Below are 24,331 nucleotides of genomic sequence, written 5' to 3' on the forward strand. Positions count from 1 at the left end.
CTTTAAAAGAAAAAAACAAAAAGGAAGCCACAGGCAAAGTTTAATATTTAAAGGACACATTCAGTACAAAAATTGGAATGTAGATGATCCAAAGTTAGTATCAGCACTGTTTAAAGCTCTTAGAAATTAACACGAAAAAGACAACCCAGTAGAAAAGTGGAGAAAGACTATAAATAGGCATTTCACAAAAAGTGCAGATCCAAATGTCCAGGTGCTCAAACTAACTAGCATTTTGGGAAATATTATACAATTAAAATAACAATGAGAGCTCAGGTTGGCAAAAATGGAAAAGGTCTAATATCTGTGTAGATATAAGGGAAAAGATACAGACATTGCTGGTGGAAAGTGAACTGCTGTAGTCTCTTGGAAAGACATCTGGCAACATCAGTTTAAATGAAAAAGAAGCATTCTTCAGCACAACAAACCCAGTGGTGCTCGAACCTTGTCCTATGGAGTAAAATACTAACATGTAAGACTATGTACACAAGGAGGTTTCCTGCAGCAGGTGCTGGAACGGTAAAGGAGGGACAGGAAACAATAAATTCTAGTCAATAAAACAAGAAAATGGTTACATAAACAATGTACAGTGTACACTGGAATAATCTGCAGTCATTGACAAGAAAGCATTAGAGAATATCAGTTATTTTAGGATTTACCCAAGATACCTATCTTCCCATTTGTGTTGTTTTCATGAGTATATGAATATGGAGAAGAATAGGGAAAGATGCATATTATTTAACGTGAGTTACCTGAGGATGCAGATGGTATGTCAAAGAGAAGAGAGGGAAGAAAGAGATCGGAAGTATGAAATTTCCTTCTCTTTAACTAGTATGTATGATAGTTCCACAATATATATCAGTCACTCAGTCATGTCTGAACAAGTAAGGATGTATGGTGCAACAACAGGTGACTTATTAATGGCAAAAGAAAGTCACCTTTGCTTTACTAGTAAATTGTCATAGTTATTTTAAATACTTCAACAGTTTAAATGTACACAAAAAAATTTATATAAATAATTCTTAGTGACTCCATGGACTGCAGCCTGCCAGGCTCCTCTGTTTATGGAATTTTCCAGGCAAAAATACTAGAGTGGTTTGCCATTTCCTACTACAGGATATCTTCCCAACCCAGGTATCAAACCCACATATCTTGGGTTTCCTGCATTGGCAGGCAGATTCTTTACCAGTGAACCCCCTTGGAAGTCCAAATTTTTCCCTTTAGAAAAGCTTAAACTTTTGTTTGAGCTTACATTTATTGAAAAGATTCTGAAAATTATGATGTAATATATTGAAAATTTCATGTTCTTTTTAACTTACTTTTAATACTTCAGCTTTATCTTTTTTTTTCCTAAGACTTTAAAGAAGAAGTCTAAATTTTTTTTTAAAAGATTGTATTTCTTGAGGATCTTAACAACAAGTTGTAGTCTCTAGCAGCAAACAGATGGTTGTTTCTTAAAGGAACAGTCTTTAACAATCAAAGATTAATTAGGTTTCTTGTTCTTTTCAATATTTACTTGCTGGGAGTAGGTTGTAGGCAATGTGAAACTTGTAAGTGTTATGAGGAGTGAATTCTCATGTTCTCAGAATAGCTATATTCCATTTCTACTTTTCTTAGCTGCTCTATCTCTCCCCAGGCAAGAGATCACTTCATTTATTAAAGATTTATTTTGACTTGTAGGTTACCATTCTTTTCTCAGTTTCTGTGGTGTGAGAGACAAAAGATTTAAATAATGCTTAGAAATTGTATCTAAAGTAATTGCCTTTGGGTTTATGCAGCTGCTAATTGTTTAAAATATGCCTATTTCATTGAATCTTTGAATAAATTTTTATTTTTGTAGAAAACATTTATTCAATGTTATCTTGTCATGATTTTTATAATATGTTTTAAGGAATAATTGTAGTAATTATTTTAAAGGAAGGGAGTCCAAAATTAATTCTGAATTATGCATATTCAGTGCCATATTTTAACCTGTAAAATTTGCAGTTAAAGCTTTTTTTTTTTTAACAGCCTGGATTTGGGCAGTAGATAATATTAACTTCCAGTCAATGGTTTTATAGGTTCCATGGATAGAATCTGTAAAAATCTGGAACTTGAAGTTAAGAAAGGAATGTACTATTTATGAATTCAAGAACCTGAATTCTAGCCCTATCTCTGCTCAGTCTGGAATCCAGGACAAAAACACTTAACCCCTCCAGGCCTTAGTGTTCTTATCTTGGAAATAAGAAGATGGTACCAGATTATCTCCAGTGTTTATCGTTCACCTCTGAAATTCTAAAATTGTGTCTTGCGCAGCTGCTGTTGTTTGGAAATAAAGAGTCTGGGTGGAGGAGAGACCTCATTTTAAATATGAAAGGTCTAATAGTTGATAACTTTGCCAAAACACTGTGTAACATAATTTTTTTTGTTTTTATATCAAACAGCAGAGAAACACATAGAGTGAAAAACTTCGAGTTTCTTCCATCGTGCTCTGCCCTCTTTCCTTCCGCTGTGACTCTCACGTGCCTGTCTCCCTTTCCACTCCTAAGACCAGCATCCCTGCAGAACTTCTCCCCAGTTAACGTTTTCTTGGTTGAATCCTCTTGCTTTACTTTTTTAAAGCTTTTTAAAATTTTTCTTTAATAAAGCAGTTAATAAAGAAATTGTGACTGACTTTTTACACAGAGTATACATGTTTAACCACCATCCAGACAAAGAAATGGAAGCTCCTTTCATGCAGCTTTTCTCAAAATCTTTGAGAAAATATGGGTACATATACATTGCATTGATATCATTGTTTCACCTGAGGGTTGTTTTTTTTTTTTGCAGATGATAAGAATCTCTCATTTCAGTTGGAAAACCAATTTATTAATCCTTAATTGTTAAAGTCACTTTTCTACATCTTGAGCTTGTTGTCTTAAATGCTAGTGCTGCATAGTCCCTTTATATATCAACATCAGTTGCCTCTGCAAGCATTTCCAATGTAACTACTATGTGAGATTCCTGGGTGTAACCAGAGATCGGAGAGGACTTCAAAGAGCTTCAGAGTGGGAGTGTAGAAAACCAAGGGTTATAGACAAGACAAGAAACATGCAGCTACAATAACAGACTTACTTTTTTCAGGCTAGCCAGTGCCTTGTATTATTTCCTGTTATGAATAATTTAGGAGATGGAAAAAATGACATTAAGCCCAGCAGTCAAAATCAGTTCCATTCTAGATACGGAGGAAACCTGCAACAGTGAAAACTTCTCAGTGACTTGGATTGTCCTTGATATCCCTGTGCAGTTTTGTTTTTTTTTTCTTTATTGAAAGAGGACACTGAGACTTGGTGTTAACCAAACCTGTTCACTTTTTATTTAGACATTTTCTGTTAGAAAGAGTTAGTGATTGGAAATTTTATGTTTTTTTACGTTTGAAAAAATTAAGTTTTTTACTTCTTTGAATTCAGTCGATTTATCATCCTGTTTTGCTCCTTCTTTTCCAATTTTTGTTGTTGTTGTTGTTCAGTTGCTCAGTAGTGTCCAACTCTTTGCGACCCCATGGACTGCAGCATGCCAGGCTTCCCTGTCCTTCACCATCTCCTGGAACTTGCTCAAACTCATGCCCATTGTGTTGGTGATGCCATCGAACCATCTTGTCTTCTGTCGTCCCCTCCTCCTCCTGCCTTCTATCTTTCCCAGCGTCAGGGTCTTTTCCCATGAGTCAGCTCTTTGCATCTGGTGGCCAAAGTGTTGAAGCCTCAGCATCGGTTCTTCCAATGAATATTCAGGACTGATTTCCTTTAGGATTGACTGATTTGATCTCCTTGTAGTCCAAGGGACTCTCAAAGGGACGCTCAAAAGTCTTCTCCAACACCACAATTCAAAAGCATCAATTCTTCGGTGTTCAACCTTCTTTATGGTCCAACTCTCACATCTGTACCTGACTACTGGAAAAATCACAGCTTTGACTATCTTTAGTCTTCGCCGTAAAGTTTTCTTTCTCTCGTCAGTGTTCTTTCTCTTGTCAGTGTTCTCTGCTTCCTCCCTGTTTACTGAACCTGCCTGACAGAATCTCAACTCCTGATTTTTCTTCCTGAGCGCTACTGAAGAAAATCACAGAGGCAGTAACACAGCTATAAGTTTATTGTTACCGACTTCAAATGGGCCCACACAATTGTGCTGTAATTCAGTTTTTCTTCTAGTTTTCTCCTTTCTCACAGCTGTTATTTTAGGCATTCAGCACTTCATATTTCCAGCTTTCCTTCTCTCTCTTTCTCAGCAAATGAGTTGGTGTTTCATTCCACAGAGAAAATGGAAATCTTCAGATGAGAACCGCCACAGTTTCTTGCCACAAACCTATTTACATCTGTACTGTTTCTGTTTTGTTTGTTCTTACTGTTTGTGGTAGCAAGAGGCTTGCTTTCAAAGAGTAGAAAATCAAATGCCTCCAGAAACCAAGAGATAATATAAAATCTGTGAAGCAGTAGGGTAAGAAGTGGTTCTGTGGCTTGCTGGGAATTGATAGGAGCTACCTGAAGACATCCAAATGCAAGTTTTTAATACTCGTGTCAGCTGGAGCAAAGCCTGCCTTGATGAGCATGCCTGCTGAGCTAAGACTAGTCTTCACAGAGAAGATGAAGCCTTCTCAGGGGCTTTACCCCCAACCCTCACCATGCCTATTTTCTCCGGTATCAGTACCTCTTTTTCTATTCTTTCGTATCCATATTTAGACATTCTCAAGCTTACCCCATCTTTTGAACCTTTCATTTATCCATATTTTCTTCTCTAACTACTCTACTTTCTCTACTTTTAAACTGAAGAGAGAATTGCCTTCTGCTCTGGTGTTTGACAGGAGAAGGCACTGGCGACCCACTCCAGTACTCTTGCCTGGAAAATCCCGTGGACAGAGAAGCCTGGTAGGCTGCAGTTCATGGGGTCGCTAAGAGTCAGACACGACTGATGCGACTTAGCAGCAGCAGCTGGTGTTTGACAGATTTCAGCTGGAGTCTTTACCATAATGTTCGTGAGCTCTGAGGTTCTTATACTCTCCAAGCCTACTCTCTTCAACCGTAAAAATGAAATGAGGATAATATTAATAATATGCCCATAGAGATAAGTATTAAATAGAAGAACGTAGGTATACTATTAATAGCACCAAAAAGGTCATACTGAGTCCTTTGCTTACATACATTTGCTTCAGCCCCTGGCAGTCTGCCTTCTGTTCCCATCCCTGAAGCCCTAATGTGTTGTTTGTGGGTTTTGTCCCCAGGAGTCATTGGTAACACTGACAGCCTTGCCTCCTCAAAGCAGTTCTTCTTTGGTTGTCCCTGCCATACACCCCAGGCTCACACTTTGCTTCTGTGAATACTCCCTCAGATTCCTTCGACTCTGTCCTTTCCTCACCCTTTAAATGTTTATCTTCCTCAGCATTCTGTCTCAGTCTTTGTGCAGTTAAGCTATCAATCTGGCTAGAATCTCTCTGGTAGCCAAAGCAAAGAAAGAGCATTGCGATATTAATGTATAGTTCGTGATCATTTACTATGTGTTAGGCATTTTTATAAGCGCTTTCCATGTGTCACTTGATATAATCTGCACAGCAACTCCATGGGGTTGATGAGGTAGATAAGAGCAATGAAGTGCTGAGAGGTAAACCTGTTCCGAGTACTGCTGCAGGTAATTCAGTTCTAGGCAGGTGAATTTTGGAGATCTCTGTCCTAACTATAACACTATACATTCTCCCCTAGACAGATGATTAGTAATGTTTAGAAAGGTAAAAACATTCTTCAGGAAACTACAGCATCTTCTGGGACATAGATCTGAAATGGCATGTGTGGTGATTCTTTGGGGGAGATGAGAACGTTTCCTCAGCTATGATCTGCTAATAAATACCTCTTAGTAACATTTCATTCTCATGGAGAATGTCAGTGCAGAATAGTGTAGTATATTACCAACGCAGAACACACCCAGTGTCATTTTTCCACGATTACATTTTTCAGATAGCCATCTGATAGAAATTTGGAGCTAACATTTCAAAGTCAGGCCTAATAGTTTAAAAGGGACATAAACACTGTCTTAGTCATCTTTGTATCTACAGTATCTAGCCCAGGACCAGTCACTTAGAAATAGTTGAGTCAGTCTGTGACCTGCATGTGACTGCACTGAGCTCGTCAGCTCCCTAAAAAAGAATGACTTGGGACAGGATGTATTTCACGTGACAGGTTCTGGGGGTAGAGCTGATGATCGCTTGCAAGATCTGCTGAGTTCAAAGGGTCAGAAGAAGTAGGAACTCCATCCCTGTGTCCTGCTTCTCCTCCCCATTTCCGTATTTATGTTTTTCTTCATTAATTTATTGTAAAGTATTTATTTCATTCTTACTGTATACCAAGTCCTGTATAAAGTAATGGAAATCCAATGGTGAACAAGATAAAGTCCCTGCCCTTAAGATGTTTACACTCTGGTGTGAAAAAACTAATTTGATGATACACTAAGATCAGTACTTTAAAGGGAGGGAGTATTGATAGTATTCGGCTCTTCAGGCAGTGAGAACAGGTTAGAGGAAGCAGTGTGTTCAGAGAACCTCAGATCTTTATTAGTATTAGAGGTGAAGTGTGAATGTGAGAAATGGTGAGAAATGAGGCTCGTAGGAAGCAGGGCCAGGTGTGCATTTAAGGTTTGTACTTCTACTCCTCTTCCACATCTCTGCAATCCCTTTCTACTAGTTTGATGAGCACGAGCAAGCTCAGTGTAGAAATGTGTTCCAGGCGCCACAAAACTCCTTTTTTGCTGAATATCACAACTGAAACTGCACGATTAATCTTTTCAGTAACTATTTTTCATGTGAATGTTTGATATTCATGTGGCTCTTTGCCTCTCATTGTGAACTCTTCAAGAACAGGGGCAGTGTTTCATTCATTTCTGTGTCTTTAGCACCTAACTAACTCAATAAATGTTGAAAATGTCATTAGCATTTGCAGTCATTTTATGTGTTATGCTATTCACCAAAGCATAGTTGACCTATTTTTCTATGAAAAACAGAGTTCAAGTTTTAAACAAATGAACTTATAGACTACTCAGTGAGTTTAAGATTACCTGTCTTTGAGTAAGGAAAAATTACTAAATAGAAAAATTGAGAACTTTTTAAATTACAAAGATACTCACAGTTCAGTGAAAGAATTCAATATGGAATTTGGTCAAGTATGTTTAGTTTGAATGGTGTGTTACTGTTTTTGATCTATAGACTTATGAGGAAGATCGCAGAAACTACTCTGAGCTTCAAATTAGATGTCAACGTTTGGCCTTAGAATTAGCAGACACAAAACAGTTAATTCAGCAAGGTGACTACCGTCAAGAGAACTATGATAAAGTTAAGAGGTAAGTAGTTAAGATGTCTACATTGCTTGTTCTCTTTTTTAGCACGCATCAGAGTCACTTGAATTCTTACAGTCAACATCATTAATGCTACTTTATATCTCTTTTTCTGGTTTGTTTCCATAGTTATTTCTTTTCTAAAATGTCATATAGTTGGAACCATACCACACAGAACCTTTTCAGATTGGCTTCTTTGACTTAGTTATATACATTTAAGTTTCCTCCATATCTCTTCATGGCTTGAAAGATCATTTGAATAATGAATAGTGTTCTGTTGAATAGTATTCACTGAATAATAATATTCCATTGAATGATGAATAATATTCCACTGTCAAAATGTACCACAGTTTACTTATCCATTCACCTGCTGAAGGACATCTTAGTTGCTTCCAAGTTTTGGCAGTTAGGAGTGTTAAGGCTGCTATAAAAATTCATGTGCTAATTTTTATATGGACATAAATTTTCAACTCCTCTGGGTAAATACCAAAGAGTGTGAACATACTCGTATGGTAAGAGTATGTTTAATTTTGTAAGAAACCAGCCAAGTGTCTGTCCCAAAGTATCTGTACCATTTTGCATTTTCACCAGCAATGAATGAGAGTTCCTGTTGCTCCACACACTTGCCAGTATTCGTTATCAATGTTCTGGATTTTACATTCTAATAGGTATGTAGTCATATTTCATTGCTTTAATTTGCATTTCTCTGATGACAGGTGATATGGAACATCTTTTCATGTACTTAGTCACCATCTGTATATCTACTTTGGTGAGGTGTCTGTTGAAGTCTTTGGCTCATATTTTAATTGGGTTGTTTGTTTTCTTACTGTGAGTTTTAAGAGTTCTTTGTGTATTTTAGAGAATAGTCCTTTATCAAATACATCTTTGGCAAATATTTTCTCCCAGTCTGTGCCATGTCTTCTTATTCTCTTGACATATACCTTATTCTTTATTGTATAAAAGCATGTAGTTTTGGCAGCTTGGTGAGTTTAGATTGTATTTTTATATCAGTTGTTTTTATTTTATTTAGAAGTTGCTTTTGCCTTTTTAAATTTGATAGGAACCCAGGAAAATCCTATGTGTATAAATATTTTTGAACTCTTACTTGATTATTTTTATTTTATGGAGTGAATTTAAGTACTTTGCAGTTTTATCTAAAGTTTTTTCAGCTATTTTTTTTTCAACAAAAGGCACATACACTTTCAAAAAAATGATACTTTCTGAGGATATGTTTCCCATTGTGTTGCTGCTAAATAGCTATAGCATATAATTTTCCTTTTGCTGGAATAGACTAATGAACCACTACTTAGCTATATGCCCTTAGGAAATCTCTAATTATTCTAAGCTGAAGTTTTGTCATTTGTGAGGTGGGCTAATACAATAACTACACTGTATAAATTTAGAAGATTGAATAATTTTTATGAAAGTATATATGTGTGCATATATACACATATATAGAGAGAGATTATTCTAATTGTTCGCTACTGTGTCTACTTGTACCTAAAATAATTCTTGAACCATCGTAATCACTCAGTGAGTGTTTGTTAAATGAATGCTGCTGCTGCTGCTAAGTCGTTCAGTCGTGTCTGACTCTGTGCGACCCCATAGACGGCAGCCGACCAGGCTCCCCCATCCCTGGGATTCTCCAGGCAAAAGTACTGGAGTGGGTTGCCATTTCCTTCTCCAATGCATGAAAGTGAAAAGTGAAAGTGAAGTCTGTAAAACATCGTAAGTAAATTTGCAAGGATTTGGGGATATAACGTTGGTACTCCTACTCCCAGCATGACTGACATGCAGTGTGTGTTACTGTGTATGTATTGTTATCTCAAAATGTAGTGATTATTAGAGCTTGAAATCCATGAAAGCTATATGATTGGGTTCTCAAATAAAGCTAGATTTCAAAAGAATCATTTCAAACTGAAGTAGATTGTGATGATAAGATGATACTTTGAGTTGGTGTTTTGATGATCTCTCAGGGCTTCCCTTGTGGCTCAGCTGGTGAAGAATCTGCCTGCAATGCGGGAGACCTGGGTTCAATCCATGGCTTGGGACGATCTCCTGGAGAAGGGAAAGGCTACCACTCCAGTATTCAGGCCTGGAGAATTCCATGGACTGTAATGTCTGTGGGGCCGCAAAGAGTAGGACACGACTGAGCAACTTTCACTTTCTGCCACTATAAATCTATAGCAACAATAGGTAAAGTATGAAAGGAGAAAACTAAAACACATAGTCATCAAAATAATCCAGAGTGGCCATGAAAGGATGGATAAATAAACCAAGATAAGCCATGAGTTGATAATTCTTTATGGTGAGGAATGAAATCAGGAAGTGGGGTGGGGAGATGTCTCATTTTATCATCTTTTTATGTATATATGTTTTCTATAATGAGAATCTAAGAAATAAAAATATAATAAACATCGTCATGTGCTGGAAATGGAACAGGAAAACAACCAAGCAAGGGTGGCTCAAGCTGAGAATCCTTTAGTTCACACAATAGAAAGAATGGATTTTTAAAAATTGGTCTGATCACAAAAATATAAACTGGGAGGAAAAATCACTTTAATGTCCTTGATAAATTCTTATAAATGTACAAAAGAGAACAGGTATATGGAGATTAGCTGCATTATTATTAGAAAGAATTCAAATGCTTTTTGACAGCAGCATGGAAAATAGATTGTAAAAAAAAAGAAAATATATTGTAATTTATTTCTATAATATAATTCTGTGTAACAATTAAAATAATTAAATTATATCTGAATGTATATATTTGCTCGCTCAATCACCTCAGTCATGTCCAACTCTCTGCAACCCCATGAACTGTAGCCCACCAGGCTCCTCTGTCCATGGGATTCTCCAGGCAAGAATACTGGAGTGGGTTGCCATTTCCTTCTCCAGGAGATCTCCCCAACCCAGGGATCGAACCCACGTCTCTTTACGTCTCCTGCATTGGCAGGGGGTTCTTTACCACGAGTGCCACCTGGGAAGCCCCTAATGTATATATGGATAAGTCAAACACATTTAATTTTAAGAAGCAAAATGCATATGCTCATCTTTCTTTTTTACACTAAAAAATCATAGCAAAAGTCATTACCTTGTGAGAATAAAAGCATTTGTATGTAAAGACATAAAATACTTAACATGAACCAGAATGTTAATACTGATAGTCATCTTTAGTAAGTGGTGATTGTTATTTTTTAATTTGTGCTTTGCTCAAGCATAAATACACTATTTTGTTAAGCAGAAAAAATCTTACAAGTCATCTTTCTAAATGAGTTATTGAAAAATCTAATGAAAAGAAAAACAATTTTTAATAGCTCTCCCCATGGAAACACCAGGAGAGTAGCTGAAATAAAGGGCAAAGGAACTGATTCTGACTATAGAGGACAAGTTAAGAAATGATAAATCTGTTTCTCTGCTCATTTTTTAAGATACCTGTTTGTAGGTTTGGTCCAATTCTTAGTTTTGCTGTGTTGGGGAAAGAGCTGATCTGAGAATGGAAATTAGAATCTCTAGATAATCATGAACAATTTGTGAATGAAGCAGTCATAAGAATGCCTGCCTGTGTATCAGCAACACAATCTGAGTAATGAGTGAAGGGCTTTTGAGCCTAACAACTGAGCCTAGAGCCACGTTTAAATTCTTTAAAAGTTTTGACTTCCAGATTAGATTGAAGATGATTAGTGAAAAGACACCAGAGTATACCTTTAAAAGTTTTATTTTTACTTTTGTCAGTGTAGCTTACATATTTATTCTTTACAGATAATAAATTTATATTTATCTGAGCAAGATCTCAAACAGAGAGTCTCCTAAATTTGAAAAGCAGATACTTTATTGTTCACAGAATGACACCGAACTATCTCTGTTCAGTTTCCTGAAATATAACCAACCCTTTTTAAATGCTTGTTATAAAAAGAGATGTAGAATTTACATATGTACTTGAGTTCTAGTTTAATAAAAATAAATGTATTTGAATTTTATAGTGAGCGTGATGCACTTGAACAGGAAGCAAGTGACTTAAGGAGAAAATATGAAATACTTGAAGCCTCTCACATAGCTCAGGCTAAAGAAAGAAGTGAATTATCAAAAGAGGTAAGCTCATAGAGTCACTTGTTTGCTTGTTTGTTTTTAATATTTATTTATTTGGCTGCACTGAGTCTTCCTTGAGGCACGCAGGATCTTGATTGTGTCATGGTCATGCGGGGTCTCTGCTCCGTCCATGTGGAGTCGTAGTTCCCTGACCAGGGATTGACCCTATCTCCCTGCATTGCGGGGTGGATCCTTGAACCACTGGACCACCAGGGAAGTCCCGAGTCACTTGTGGTTTATTATACAGTGATTGTGGACATAGCCCAGAGCAAGAATTGTGAGAGGGAAATTGTTTCTTTTTTGATGTAGTTGCTGGAAAGAAGGGACTTTTTAGTAGCTCCGTTCAGATGGAAAATTTCATGGTAAGAATTAGCCTCTTTATGTGTTGAGCACAAGCGCAAATGAAAAATAATTCAGTAAACCTTGAAAAGTAAGATGACATTGCTCTGGATACTCTGTCTCTGCCTGTGTATAGGTAGCCACCTTACAGCAGACTGTTACTTTACTGCAAAAGGATAAAGAATATCTCAACCGCCAAAACATGGAGCTTAGTGTTCGCTGTGCCCATGAGGAGGATCGTCTTGAAAGACTTCAAGCTCAACTTGAAGAAACCAAAAAGGCTAGAGAAGAGATGTATGAAAAATACGTAACATCCAGGCAAGATTTACATTATTTTCCATATAAATAGATAGAAATCAAACCATCTTCTTTGAGGGAACTCCTGGCTTTAGGGACAAATAGTGATTTGTTGGTAAGGTTTATAGGATAATGTTAACATAATTGTTTTTGTTTCTTCACAAGATACTCTAACTGATTTTTTTCTTAAGACATTTTGTTTTTTTCCAAAAGCCTGTTTCTTTTAGGTAGGTATATATATACTGTTTGGAGAAGGCAATGGCACCCCACTCCAGTACTCTTGCCTGGAAAATCCCATGGACAGAGGAGCCTGGTGGGCTGCAGTCCATGGGGTCGCAAAGAGTCGGACATGACTGAGCGACTTCCCTTTCACTTTTCTCTTTTATTCATTGGAGAAGGAAATGGCAACCCACTCCAGTGTTCTTGCCTGGAGAATCCCAGGGACAGGGGAGCCTGGTGGGCTTCCATCTATGGGGTCGCACAGAGTCGGACAACTTAGCAGCAGCAGCATATATACTGTTACTGTTTTTGTTTATTTTTTCTTATGATATAATCTTTTTAGCTCCCAGTGACTAAGATCTCTATTTAAGTGTTTTAAGAAAGTATTTATATACTTTCATATATTTAGTGTTAGTCGCTCAGTCATGTCCAACTCTTTGCAACCCCATGGACTGTAGCCTGCCAGTCTCCTCTGTCCATGGAATTTCCAAGCAAGAATCCTGGAGTAGGTTGTCATTTCCTACTCCAGGGGATCTTCCTGACCCAGAGATAGAACCCAGGACTCCTGCACTGCAGACAGATTCTTTACCATCTGAGGAACCATATATTTATATGTCTCATCTCTTCAGAAGGTATTTATTTTATTAGCATTTTTGTGAGCATTTCAAAAACTAAAATTCTAAATTTTATCCTTTAAGACTTCATATATTCATAACGTTTTTCTCAGCTTGTTGTATTTTTCATCAGTTTGTGCTTCTGCTAATACCCTATGTAATGCTTTGTGACTTTGCTAAGATATCACAGTGGCTGTGGTTGTTGTGCTTGGAAGGAAAGTTTTTGTAAAGAGTCCACGAGGGTCATTTTTTTTTTTAAGATTGTCCCCTAATATACAACATACCAGATTATTATTTCTAGATGAAGTACATTCCACAATGCATTGGTTTTAAAGTCTTTGGCCATATGCTTTAAAAACTATTAGTAAAATATTTTTGAAGATGAATAATCATCCAACATGAACTAACATTTTTTATAGTAATTAAGCCCTTGTGGCAACATGTTTAAAAGGAAATCTTAGATGGAACTACTTTGAAACAGTATTTTTAGGAATTATAAAACTATATCTAATACTGTTTTTTTAAGGAATGTTGTATGTAGAGCATATTTGATGTAAGGTATTAAAATCTTACATGAAGGGCAAAAACCTATTTCTTTTACAAAAAAAAAAAATAAATAAATAATGGATATTCCTTTTGACTCCTTTCAGAGACCATTATAAAACAGAATATGAAAACAAACTACGTGATGAACTGGAACAGATCAAATTGAAAACTAATCAAGAAATTGATCAACTCCGAAGTGCCTCTAGGGAAATGTATGAACGGGAAAACAGGTAAAGAAAAAAGAAAAGTAGGACATTTCTGTGATATTTTATTGGTGTTTGAAGCTTATAGTTTTATTGAAATTAAACTTTAGTTCATGATGTAATGTCTTTTATAATATGTTAAATAAAGTTTGTCATAAATCTAAATCTAAGTATAATGGAATATTACAGTTCTAAGACCTTTGATAACTAGCTTACAACAGGGTTCCTCAGACATTAGGCCTGTTTATTCTATTATTCCTATTATCTTTTTATTACCCTGTTAACTTGTCCTTTTGCCTTTATATTAGTTCCAGATTAAGGACAGAAATGAAAAGGAAATTAGAACTAAGAGATACTAGTTCTTCCTATAACATGCCAGTGATTTCTCCAGGAAATTTCAAAGACTGGAATAATAAAAAATATTGCTTATGCCTGGTTTCACTGCTGGACCTAAAAGAAATCATATTTTTAGATAATCTTAAAGAGGGATAGGTTTTATTCATGTAGTTACTTTTAGATCAGCATATATCAGGTTTCCTTAGTGATTAGCAGTATTAAGGGAAAATAAATGCTACTTATTTCAATAGCAGTTATTTTTATATACCATCATTATGATTCATATGGCTTTTCAAAGTTGACATTTAGAGGGAAATTTATTTGGAAATTAACTTAATTGTCATACTAGTTTATTAACACTGACTGGAGTGTGTTTAATCTTTGCCAGTAAGCAAGACTTTAAATCAGACTGTGGTTGGTATTAGAGAACTTTACACTTGAACTCTCAGAACAATAAATTTATATATTTAGCAAATATTTACTAACCATGTACTGATACATGTCATGTGCCATAGATACAGTGGTGACCTCTGCCTTCACAAGGCTGGCAGTCTAATGGAGAAATAAAGGAATAATGAGCAAAAGTATGATAATAATAGAGCAAACGGCAGGATACTCAGAATGAGACCACATAGGCTCAAGGTGTATCTAAGTGAGCCCTGGAAGGAACTGGGGAAGGTTACGTGGAGGGAGAAATGCGTATGCTGACATTTGCATGGTGACTAAGAGTAAGACTGTCAGTTATGGAAGGGAAGGAAATTAGGGGCACTAATGCATACCCTGGAGACAAGTCAAAATGAAGTTTTTTGAACAAACTGCAAATAATTCAGTATGGTTAGCCCATAGACTGAGAGACAGTGAGTTGTAAGAAATGAAGCAGAAGAGAGAAATGGGTCCTAACTATGCATTTGAGCCATTGTCTAACATCGTAAACGGTTAAAAGATTTTGAGACTATGCATGATATGATCTGACTTTTTATATAAAGCCCATTCTGTGATGTGGAGGAAGATTGAGGGTGTATAAAGCTGTAGACAAGGAGGCCTCTTTTAGAGATTGCTTCCCTTACCAAGGTGGGAAGTAATGAGGGAACTACAATAGTAGCAGCAGAGATGGGGAGGATGGGGCCAGACTGGGAAAAATGCTCAGGAGATAGAACTAAGCTAACTGGATAGTTAGGAGGATTCGGTGACTAGATTGGACTGGGGAGTGAGAAGGATGTCACTAGGTTCTTGATTGGGCAGCCGTGAGGACAGTGATGCAGTCTTTAAAGCATCAGAAAAATACATGGCTTTACCTGAGAAACATGACAAATTTAGTTTAGTTTCATTAAGTGTCTGTGACATATGTAAATAGAAAAATTGACTATATATGGTCTGAATCTTAGAAGAAAGATACAGACATGTGCTAAACCTGTGGCATAGGTAATGCTACTGTTCTCTTTTACAAATAAGTACTTTTAGTTCTGTGACTCAGTTCTCTTATGGATTTTGTAATAAAGGCTTTTATTGGTCAGTCTTAAAATTTATGGGATTGTTTCTATGATAAACATGCATGATTACTTCCATATAGTGCACATAGCCACATAAACCTTAGTATGTAGTCATTTTGAGAATGTACTGATTTTTTAGTTTTTGTTATTGTTGGTGGTGGTGGTGATTTTTGTGTTTTCTAAAGTCCTTTAAAATACATCTCATGTATTTCCAATTTGTATTTATAAATTACAAATGCAATTTACAAATTGTATTTACAAATTACAAATGCAATTTATAAATTGTATTTACAAATTTACATGTATTTACAAATTGATGTAAACTAGCCCCTCTTCTCTAAAATGATTGGTAGCGGTAAGTTGGGAAGCAGATGATGGAACCATTTCTGGAAGCAGTGAAACTGAGCAGGTTCTCTTTTCCCCTGTGCTCTGACTCCATAGCCACGTCAAAGTGGATGCCACCTGGTCAGGGAGTTCCTGGGATTGGCGCTACTGCCCTAGAAACCCCAGCCAGCCACCAGGATGACTGCAGGATAGTGAATCTAGGGTGGATGGTTGCCACCAGGTGGAGCCAGACTGCAGCCTGGGCCCCCAGCCAGCTGTGATACAGGCTCACCTGTATCATTTCATCAACCTCACAATAATCTAATCCTATGTTTTATGTGGCTGAATTCTTTTGAATCCCAGTTTCCTCATTCTGGCAGGATTTAACTGTAGTTACAGCTTACATCCCACTTGTCTTTCACAAGGTAAAAATAAATTGTAGATTATTTCCTTTGAAACTTACAACAAAATAATTAAGGAAATGGTTTTAGTTTTCCTTGTTATGAAACATGAGATCCAGAAAACACAAGAATACTCATTTAGGTGTTTTTGTGTCTGAGCAAATTGATCACTTGCTTTGGACTTAGATGTTTATGTTGATTACTTTTACTTTATCAAAGTGTGCTGTTGCAATATGATTTAAAATGGGAGAAGTACTTACACTTGCATATATGTACTTAGTCTACTTGCCTCTTGGGAAATAAGCATTTTTAGGAGAAAGTTAAATAAGGTTAGAGAAATATGTTTTGCTTTTGGTTTGTTTTCTATGCACTGGGGGATATTATAAGAGAATGTCTTTTTAAAGACTTAAATATGGGTCATGACACCATAAAACCCCTAGAAGAGAAACATGCAAAATATTCTCTAACATAAGTCGTAGCAATCAGTCTCTCAAGTCAATAGACATAAAAGCAAAAATAAGCAAATGGACCTAATCAAACATATAAACTTTCGCATAACAAAGGAAACCATAAACAAAATGAAAAAAATGGCATATAGAATGGGAGAAAATATTTGCATACAATACAACAAAGGATTCATTTCCAAAATATACAAATAGTTCATATAACCCAATAACAAAAAAGCAAACAACCCAATCAAATAATGAGCAGAAGACCCAAATAGACATTTATCCAAAGAAGACACACAGATGGCCAATAGACACATGAAAAGATGCCGACATGTCTAATTATTAGAGAAATGCAAATCAAAACTACAGTGAAGTCTCACTTCACACCAGTCAGAATGACCATCATTAAAAAGTCTAAAAATAACAAAAATGATGGAGAGGGTATGGAGAAAAGGGAACCTCCTGCATTGTTGGTGGGAATGTAAATTGGTGCACACACTATGGAAAACAGAATAGAGATTCCTTTAAAATCTAAAAATAGTTGTTATATGACTCAGCATTCCTACTCCTGGGCATATATCTGGAGAAAACTCTATAATTGAAAAAGAAATATGTACCCACGTGTTCATAGCAGCTCTACAAAGAAATAGTACTCAGCCATAAAAAAGAACAAGACAATGCCCCCGTATGCAGCATCATGAAGTAAGGCAGACAGACAAAGATGAATACTGCGTGACATCAGGTATATGTAGAATCTAAAATATAATACAAATGAACTTATTTACAGTACAGAAACATTCTCACAGACATAGAAAATAAACTTAGGGTTACCAAAGGGGGGCAGGGATAAATTAGGAATTTAGAATTAACAGATACAAACTACTCTATAAAAGAAGCAAAATCCTACTGTATATTACAGGGTACTATATTCAGTATTCTGTAATAACCCATAATGGGCTTCCCTGATGGTTCACTGGTAAAGAATCAACCTGCCAATGCAGGAACTGTGAGTTTGATTCCTGAGTTGGGAAGGTTGCCTGGAGAAGGAAATGGCAACCCACTCCAGTATTCTTGCCTGAAAAATCCCATGGACAGAGGAGCCTGGCAGGCTATACAGTCCATGGAGTCACGAAAGTTGGAAACAACTGGGTGACTAAACAGCAACAACAATGAACCATAAGGGGGAAAAAAATAGGTACTGAAGGGTTGAGATTTAATGAAGTAATTCTGCTACTTTAATAAAGAGAAAGAGTGCCTTTTATTTTCTCTTCTTAGATGTAAAAGAAAGATGGAACTCATTCCATCCAATCTGGATCTGCCTCTACAGTCAGTCATACCAGTAGTTTGTGAAGTTAAGGGGTTGAGAGGCAAGGGGAAGAGAAAATAAGAGATAAAGACTTAAGAAATGGCTGAGATAAGCAAAAAGAGAACTTATGTATTTGGGTACATCTAAAATACTTTATTTGAAATTATAATGTGTATGCATGCTTTGGCTCAGTCTAGGAGGTAGGTTTCTTGCCTTCTTCTGGACTTTATTCTTCTTTAAAATGATATTTGGGAGCTGTGTGAAATAATGAGTGAAACTCACTCTGAGGGTGAGATTTATTATATAAAAGACTTCTTACTTAGTAGGACCCTCTTGTACATTTGGAAGAAAACCATTATTCCCTGAACAGGGAGTCTAGTGTGAGAGAGATTTGGAATGAGATAAATTCTGGCTGTACGACTTTATTAGCTGAGTGAATATGTCACTTAATATCACTGAAGTTTAATTTTTTGTTTTATAAAATGAGCTAGTATATTTCACAGGGTGATCTGTAAGTTCTCAATGAGATAAAATATATAAAAAGTACATTATAAATTATAAAGCTGTATATAAATGGTAGTTATTTAGGTAACTTTTATTTATTAGAAATGCTTAAAAATTTTCTTTTATCCATTATGTTGACAATTTAAGTAAAATGAACATTATATAAAAGAAAACTGGTAACATTATGGAATTGTTTGCATACCTGTGTGCTCAGTTGCCAAGTCGTGTTCGACTGTTTGCAACTCCATGGTCTGTAGCCCACCAGACACCTCTGTCCATGAGATTCTCTAGGCAAGAATACTGGAGTAGGTAGCCATTCCCTTCTCCAGGGGATCTTCACGACCCAGGGATCAAACACAGGTCTCCTGCATTGCTGGCGAGTTCTTCACCATCTGAGCCACCAGGGAAGCCCTGGAATTATCATCACTAAAAGGCAGTATTATAAAATATATAATTATTCTTAAATATTGATTTCCATGGCATTTAACCGTTTTCATTAAATAAGACAATGTAAGCATAGAGGGTCTGCATGCCATTTGTTTCAGTCTAAATTTCTGCATTAAATGCCTGACTTATTATTGATTAATATTTTGAGATGGTGAAATAAGAGGAAATAAATTCAGCTGATTAAGTTTTTCTGTAACATAAAACTGGTTCATTATTATAACCACAGAAAGAGCTATATGCATAGTAATACTGTAAAAAGAGTTGAGTAAGGAAGAGTTTGTGAGAGATGCTCATTATACTCTTTTTTCTACACAGAAAAATATGAAAATGCAAATTGCTCTACAGTTATTTAAAAGAGGGAAGGCAGTAGGGAAAAGGAGATCAAAAATATGCTTTTAAGTGTAACAATTAGTATTGCTTTCGTGATTTTATTTTCCCACCATATCACTGAAAACCATCTTGACCACAATTTATCATCTTCCAAAGTACTCAAGAAGAAATTTAAAGAAATAAAAAACTTAAGTTTTGCAAAGAATCTCAGAGTGATATTAAGCACCTTTGAATCTTGAATCTGTTTATTTACAAAATTTAGTTGAATATACATAACACATTACAATAGGTGAATTGCAATTAGTGTACAGGGACTTCATTCATGATTTGAGAAGTGTATGCCCTCATTAGCGCTTAAACAAACATACTTCTTTCACTCATATCTTAACACATATCTGTATATGGGGTGGCGGGGGAGAGGAGCATGCCACGTGACAGGGGGATCTTCCCACCAGGGATTGAACTCATGCTCCCTGCAATGGGAACGTGGAGTCTTGAGCACGGAGTCTTAAACCACTGGACTGCCAGGAATGCCCTGTATATTTTTAAAGGTCTCTTATGAAAAAACTTAACCATATTCATACTGTCTTTGCAGTTAGACTATTCTGAAAGTATGTGGCTTTACAGAACAGATAACTTCTCAAATAATTGTAAATGAAGTTTTATTATTAGCTGTTTTTTATTGTAAATTATTTTCTTTATGCCCTGTAGGTGATTACCACAGGCGTTCACTACTTAATTGATAATATTTAAGAATTTTCAAGGTGTTTAGGGTGTTCCAGGTATGAAGCAGTGAGAGTTTGGGTTATGCAAAAACTTAGATTTGCCTGCACTGTTTAGTTCATAGGATGGTAAGGGAGGCTGGTTGACGAGTAGGATCAGATTTTTAAATATTCTGTTGTCAGGTTATTTTAGGAGATTTTGTAGTAAAAGAATGACATGATATATTCATTTTTTGTAACCACGGTTGCAGTGTGAGGTGGATTATGATTGTAAAGGACATGAAGGCAGGAAAACTGGTTAGGAGACAGTTGCAAAATTTAAGTGAATATGAAAAATGGAAAGAGAAAATAAAAGCTGAAAGAATATTTATAGTAGAATTGACAAGACCTGGTGATTGGCAGGAAGTGAACAAGAATGACTCAGCTCTTCTGCTTGCCTAGTCTCAGAGAGATGAATAGTTAGACATGGCCATTGCTGCTGCTAAGTCGCTTCAGTCGTATCTGACTCTGTGTGACCCCATAGATGGCAGCCCACCAGCCTCCGCCGTCCCTGGGATTCTCCAGGCAAGAACACTAGAGTGGGTTGCCATTTCCTTCTCCAATGCATGAAAGTGAAAAGTGAAAGTGAAGTCACTCAGTCGTGTCTGACTCTTCACAACCCCATGGACTGCAGCCCACAAGGCTCCTCCGTCCATGGGATTTTCCAGGCAAGACTACTGGAGTGGGTTGCCATTGCCTTCTCCCAACATGGCCATTAACTCAAGGTTATAGACAAAACTGAGAAAGGAAGATAACAATTAATTCCTGATGTTTTACAGATATGACAGCTCTGATCAAGCTCCAAAGTACCTTCTCTTAAATCATATTGTCTGTTGTTCATTAAGACAATTTTAATTTTATTATTTATTTTATTATTATTGAGGTAGCATTGATTTATGACATTATATAAAGTTTCATGTATACAGTAGTGTATATCTACTTGTGTACAGCAGTGTATACAGATACCCTGCAACATGCTTACCACCAAAACTTTGTTTTCCATCTGTCATCATACAGTTGGTCACTTGTACCCATTTTGCCCTTCCCTTCCCTTTCTCCTCTAGTAACCACCACACTGTTCTCTGTATATATGTGTTTGTTTCTGTTTGGTTTGGTTTGTTCATTTACTTTGTTTTTATTTATTTACTGGTTTTTTATAGTCCACCTATGTGTTAGCTCATACAATATTTGTCTTTCTCCATCTGACATACTTCATTTGGCATAATAACTTCAAGGTCCATCTATGTTATTGCAAATGGCAAGATTTCATCTCTTTTTTATTGCTGAGTACTATTCCACTGTGTGTGTGTGTGTGTGTGTGTGTGTGTTCAAATTAGTGTTTTCTTGTTCTTAGACTATATATCCAAAAGTGAAATAACTGGATCATATGGGAGTTCTATCCTTAATTTTTTGAGGAATCTTCATACTGTCTTCCATAGTGGCCACACCAATTTACATTCCTACCAACAGTGATTAAGGGGTCCCTTTTCTTCACATCCTCTTCAACACTTGTTATTTCTTGTCTTTTTGATAATAGTTGTTCTTGTCAGGTGTATGGTAATAGCTCATTGTGGTTTTGATTTGCATTTCTCTAATAATTGGTGATTTTGAACATCTTTTCATGTACCTATTGAGCACCTGTATGTCTTCCTTTGAAAAATGTCTGTTAAGCTCTTCTGCCCATTTCTAATTGGGTTGTTTTTTGTTGTTGAGTTGTATGAGTTCTTTATATATTTTGTATATTAATCCCTTATTGTGTGTGTCATTTACAAACACCTTCTCCCATTCAGTAGGATCATTTTTGTGTTATTGATGATTTTCTTCACTGTGCAAGTTATTAATTTAATGTTATCTATTTGTTTATTTTTGCCTTTGTTTCCCTTGCCTGAAAAGACATATCTAGAAAAATATTGCTAAGATTGATGTCAAAGAGCATACTGCTTATGTTTCCTTTGAAGAGTTTTATGGTTTCAGGTCTTACATTCAGATTTTTAATCCATTTTGAGTAAATTTTGTGTATGATGTGAAATAGTTTTTTTGCATGTGGTTGTCCAGTTTTCACACCACCATTTATTGAGGAGGCAATCCTTTCTCTGCTGTATATTCTTTGTTCCTTTGTCATTCCACATGGGCTCTCTATATTGTCACATTGACCCATGTATCTGTTTTTCTGCCAGTACCATTCTGGTTTGATTACTGTGGCTTTGTAGTATAGGTTGAAGGCAGGATGTGGATGTGTGATGCCAACAGTTTTGTTCCTTTTTCTCAGGATTGCTTTGGCTATTTGAGATCTTTTGTGGGTCTATGTGATTTTTAGAAAGTTTTGTTCTGTTTCTGTGAAAAAATATCCTTGGGGTTTTGATAGGGATTACCTTGAACTTTAGACTGCTTTAGGTAATAAGGACATTTTGACAATGTTAATTCTTCCAATCCATGAGCACAGAACATCTCTCCACTTGTTTGTGTCTTTTTCAATGTCTTTCAACAATAAGATCACGTAGTTTATAACTAGAAATTTTCTCTGCTGTGCCCCAGATAAAATTCCCCTCAGCCCTCAGGAAAGACCCTGAGACAAGAAGGAATCTTAAGCTACTGAAGCTTCTCTAGCAGTTTTCTGTTTTCCCCAGGGTACACTTACAAATATTATCGTTTTATTTTTGTGCAATAAAAAAATCTTGGGAAGCATTGCCCTAATTGTCATTCCTTCATATTTTCAAAAATTTTTATTAAGTATAACTGACTTGTAGTATTATATTAGCTTCTGGTGTACAGCATAGTAACTCAGCCTTTTTAATAGATCATACTCCATGCAAAGTAATTACAAAATCGTAGCTATAGTTCCCTGTGCTGTACAATACATTCTTATTGCTTATTTATTTTATATATAGTAGTTTGTGTCTTCTAATCTCATACACCTATCTCTCCCCTCCCCTAGATTTTCATATTTAGATTACATACTAAGTATAGCTAGTGTTTATTGAGTATGCATAAACAGATGTATCGCATACATGGTAGAGAGAATTAAATGGGGCATTTTATGAGGTTGTAGGTTTTAGTATCTCCATTTTGCAAATGTAGAAACTGAGACACTGAGAGGTTGTGATTTTTCTGTAATTGTAGACGTTTTAACTGGTGAAACTAGATACCTCTTGACTCTATAATGTAATGAAGATTCCCATCTTACTGGCCAAGGCTATGAAAATTGACAGAAAATTTCTTACTGAAACTAATTTTAGTGGTAATATTTTTGGAAAAGAATCTCAGCCTTTTCAGAGAATTTGCAAATCTCGAAGGCTTCGCAGGTGGTGCTAGTGATAAAGAATCTGCCTGCCAATGCAGGAGACTTAAGAGATGGGGGTTTGATCCATAGTTCAGGAAGATCCCCTGGAGGAGGGCATGGCAATTCGCTCCAGTATTCTTGCCTAGAGAATTCCCATGGACAGAGGAGCCTGGTGGGCTACAGTCTACAGGGTCTCAAAGGGTTGGACATGGCTAAAGCTACTTAGCATGCACATATGCACACAAACCCTGCTTCACACTTGAAGGCTGAGTGTGAATTATGCGAACTGTATAAAAGCATTTGTAATTTTGAAAATTAGAGAAGAGACCTTTATTTTTCTATAAAATGGTATTTTTTGACAGGGCCTGCCTCTTTGAGACTCCTCTCCTGAGTCCCAGGCTCTGCACCTGTAACTAGAGCCTGTCCCCTCTCTGCTGCACAAGGGCACACTCCAGTAGTTCTCCCTTCTGTCTCCGATACTGGCAGTTTGCCCCCTTTTTCCCATGTATAAGCATATTGTTTCTCCTATCTTTAAAAAACCTCTGTATCTCCACTTCCCATTCTAACCCCCCGTTTCTGACCACTACCCCCATTTCGTTGCTCTGCTTTGTGGCCAGATTCCTGCAAAGAGTTTATCTGCTCATTCTCTGTTGTTATTGTTGTCAGTCAGTCGTGTCCAACTCTTTGCGACCCCATGGACTGCAGTATGCCAGGCTTCCCTGTCCTTCACCATCTCCCAGAGTTTGTTCAAATTCATGTCAGTGATACCAACCATCTCATCCTCTGTCATCCCCTTCTCCTCCTGCCTTCAATCTTTCCCAGCATCAGGGTCTTTTCCAGTGAGTTGGCTCTTTGCCTCAGGTGGTCAAGGTATTAGAGCTTCAGCTTAAGCATCAGTACTTCCAGTGAATATTCAGGGTTGATTTCCTTTAGGATTGACTGGTTTGATCTCCTTGCTGTCCAAGGAACTCTCAGGAGTCTTCCCTAGCACCACAGTTTGAAAGCATCAATTCTTCGACACTCAGCCTTTTTCATTGTTCAACTCTCACATCTGTACATGACTACTCATTCTTTAC

General features: G+C 36.6%; 1 protein-coding gene across 10 annotated transcripts in view; it reads left to right on the forward strand.

Annotated features, from left to right (window-relative positions):
- PIBF1 (progesterone immunomodulatory binding factor 1) overlaps nt 1-24,331 on the forward strand; it is a 205,802-nt gene that overhangs the window by 32,829 nt on the left and 148,642 nt on the right. For all 10 annotated transcript variants that reach the window (XM_081550927.1, XM_081550926.1, XM_081550928.1 and 7 more), the window contains exons 6-9: nt 7,196-7,329; nt 11,304-11,412; nt 11,885-12,066; nt 13,529-13,654. In XM_081550927.1, the coding sequence (XP_081407053.1) occupies nt 7,196-7,329; nt 11,304-11,412; nt 11,885-12,066; nt 13,529-13,654 (551 nt within the window). The remainder of the gene's footprint in view (nt 1-7,195; nt 7,330-11,303; nt 11,413-11,884; nt 12,067-13,528; nt 13,655-24,331) is intronic.

Source organism: Giraffa tippelskirchi, chromosome 12 (assembly GCF_054371585.1).
Source record: "Giraffa tippelskirchi isolate mGirTip1 chromosome 12, T2T-mGirTip1v1.2.pri, whole genome shotgun sequence".
Lineage (NCBI taxonomy): Eukaryota > Metazoa > Chordata > Mammalia > Artiodactyla > Giraffidae > Giraffa > Giraffa tippelskirchi.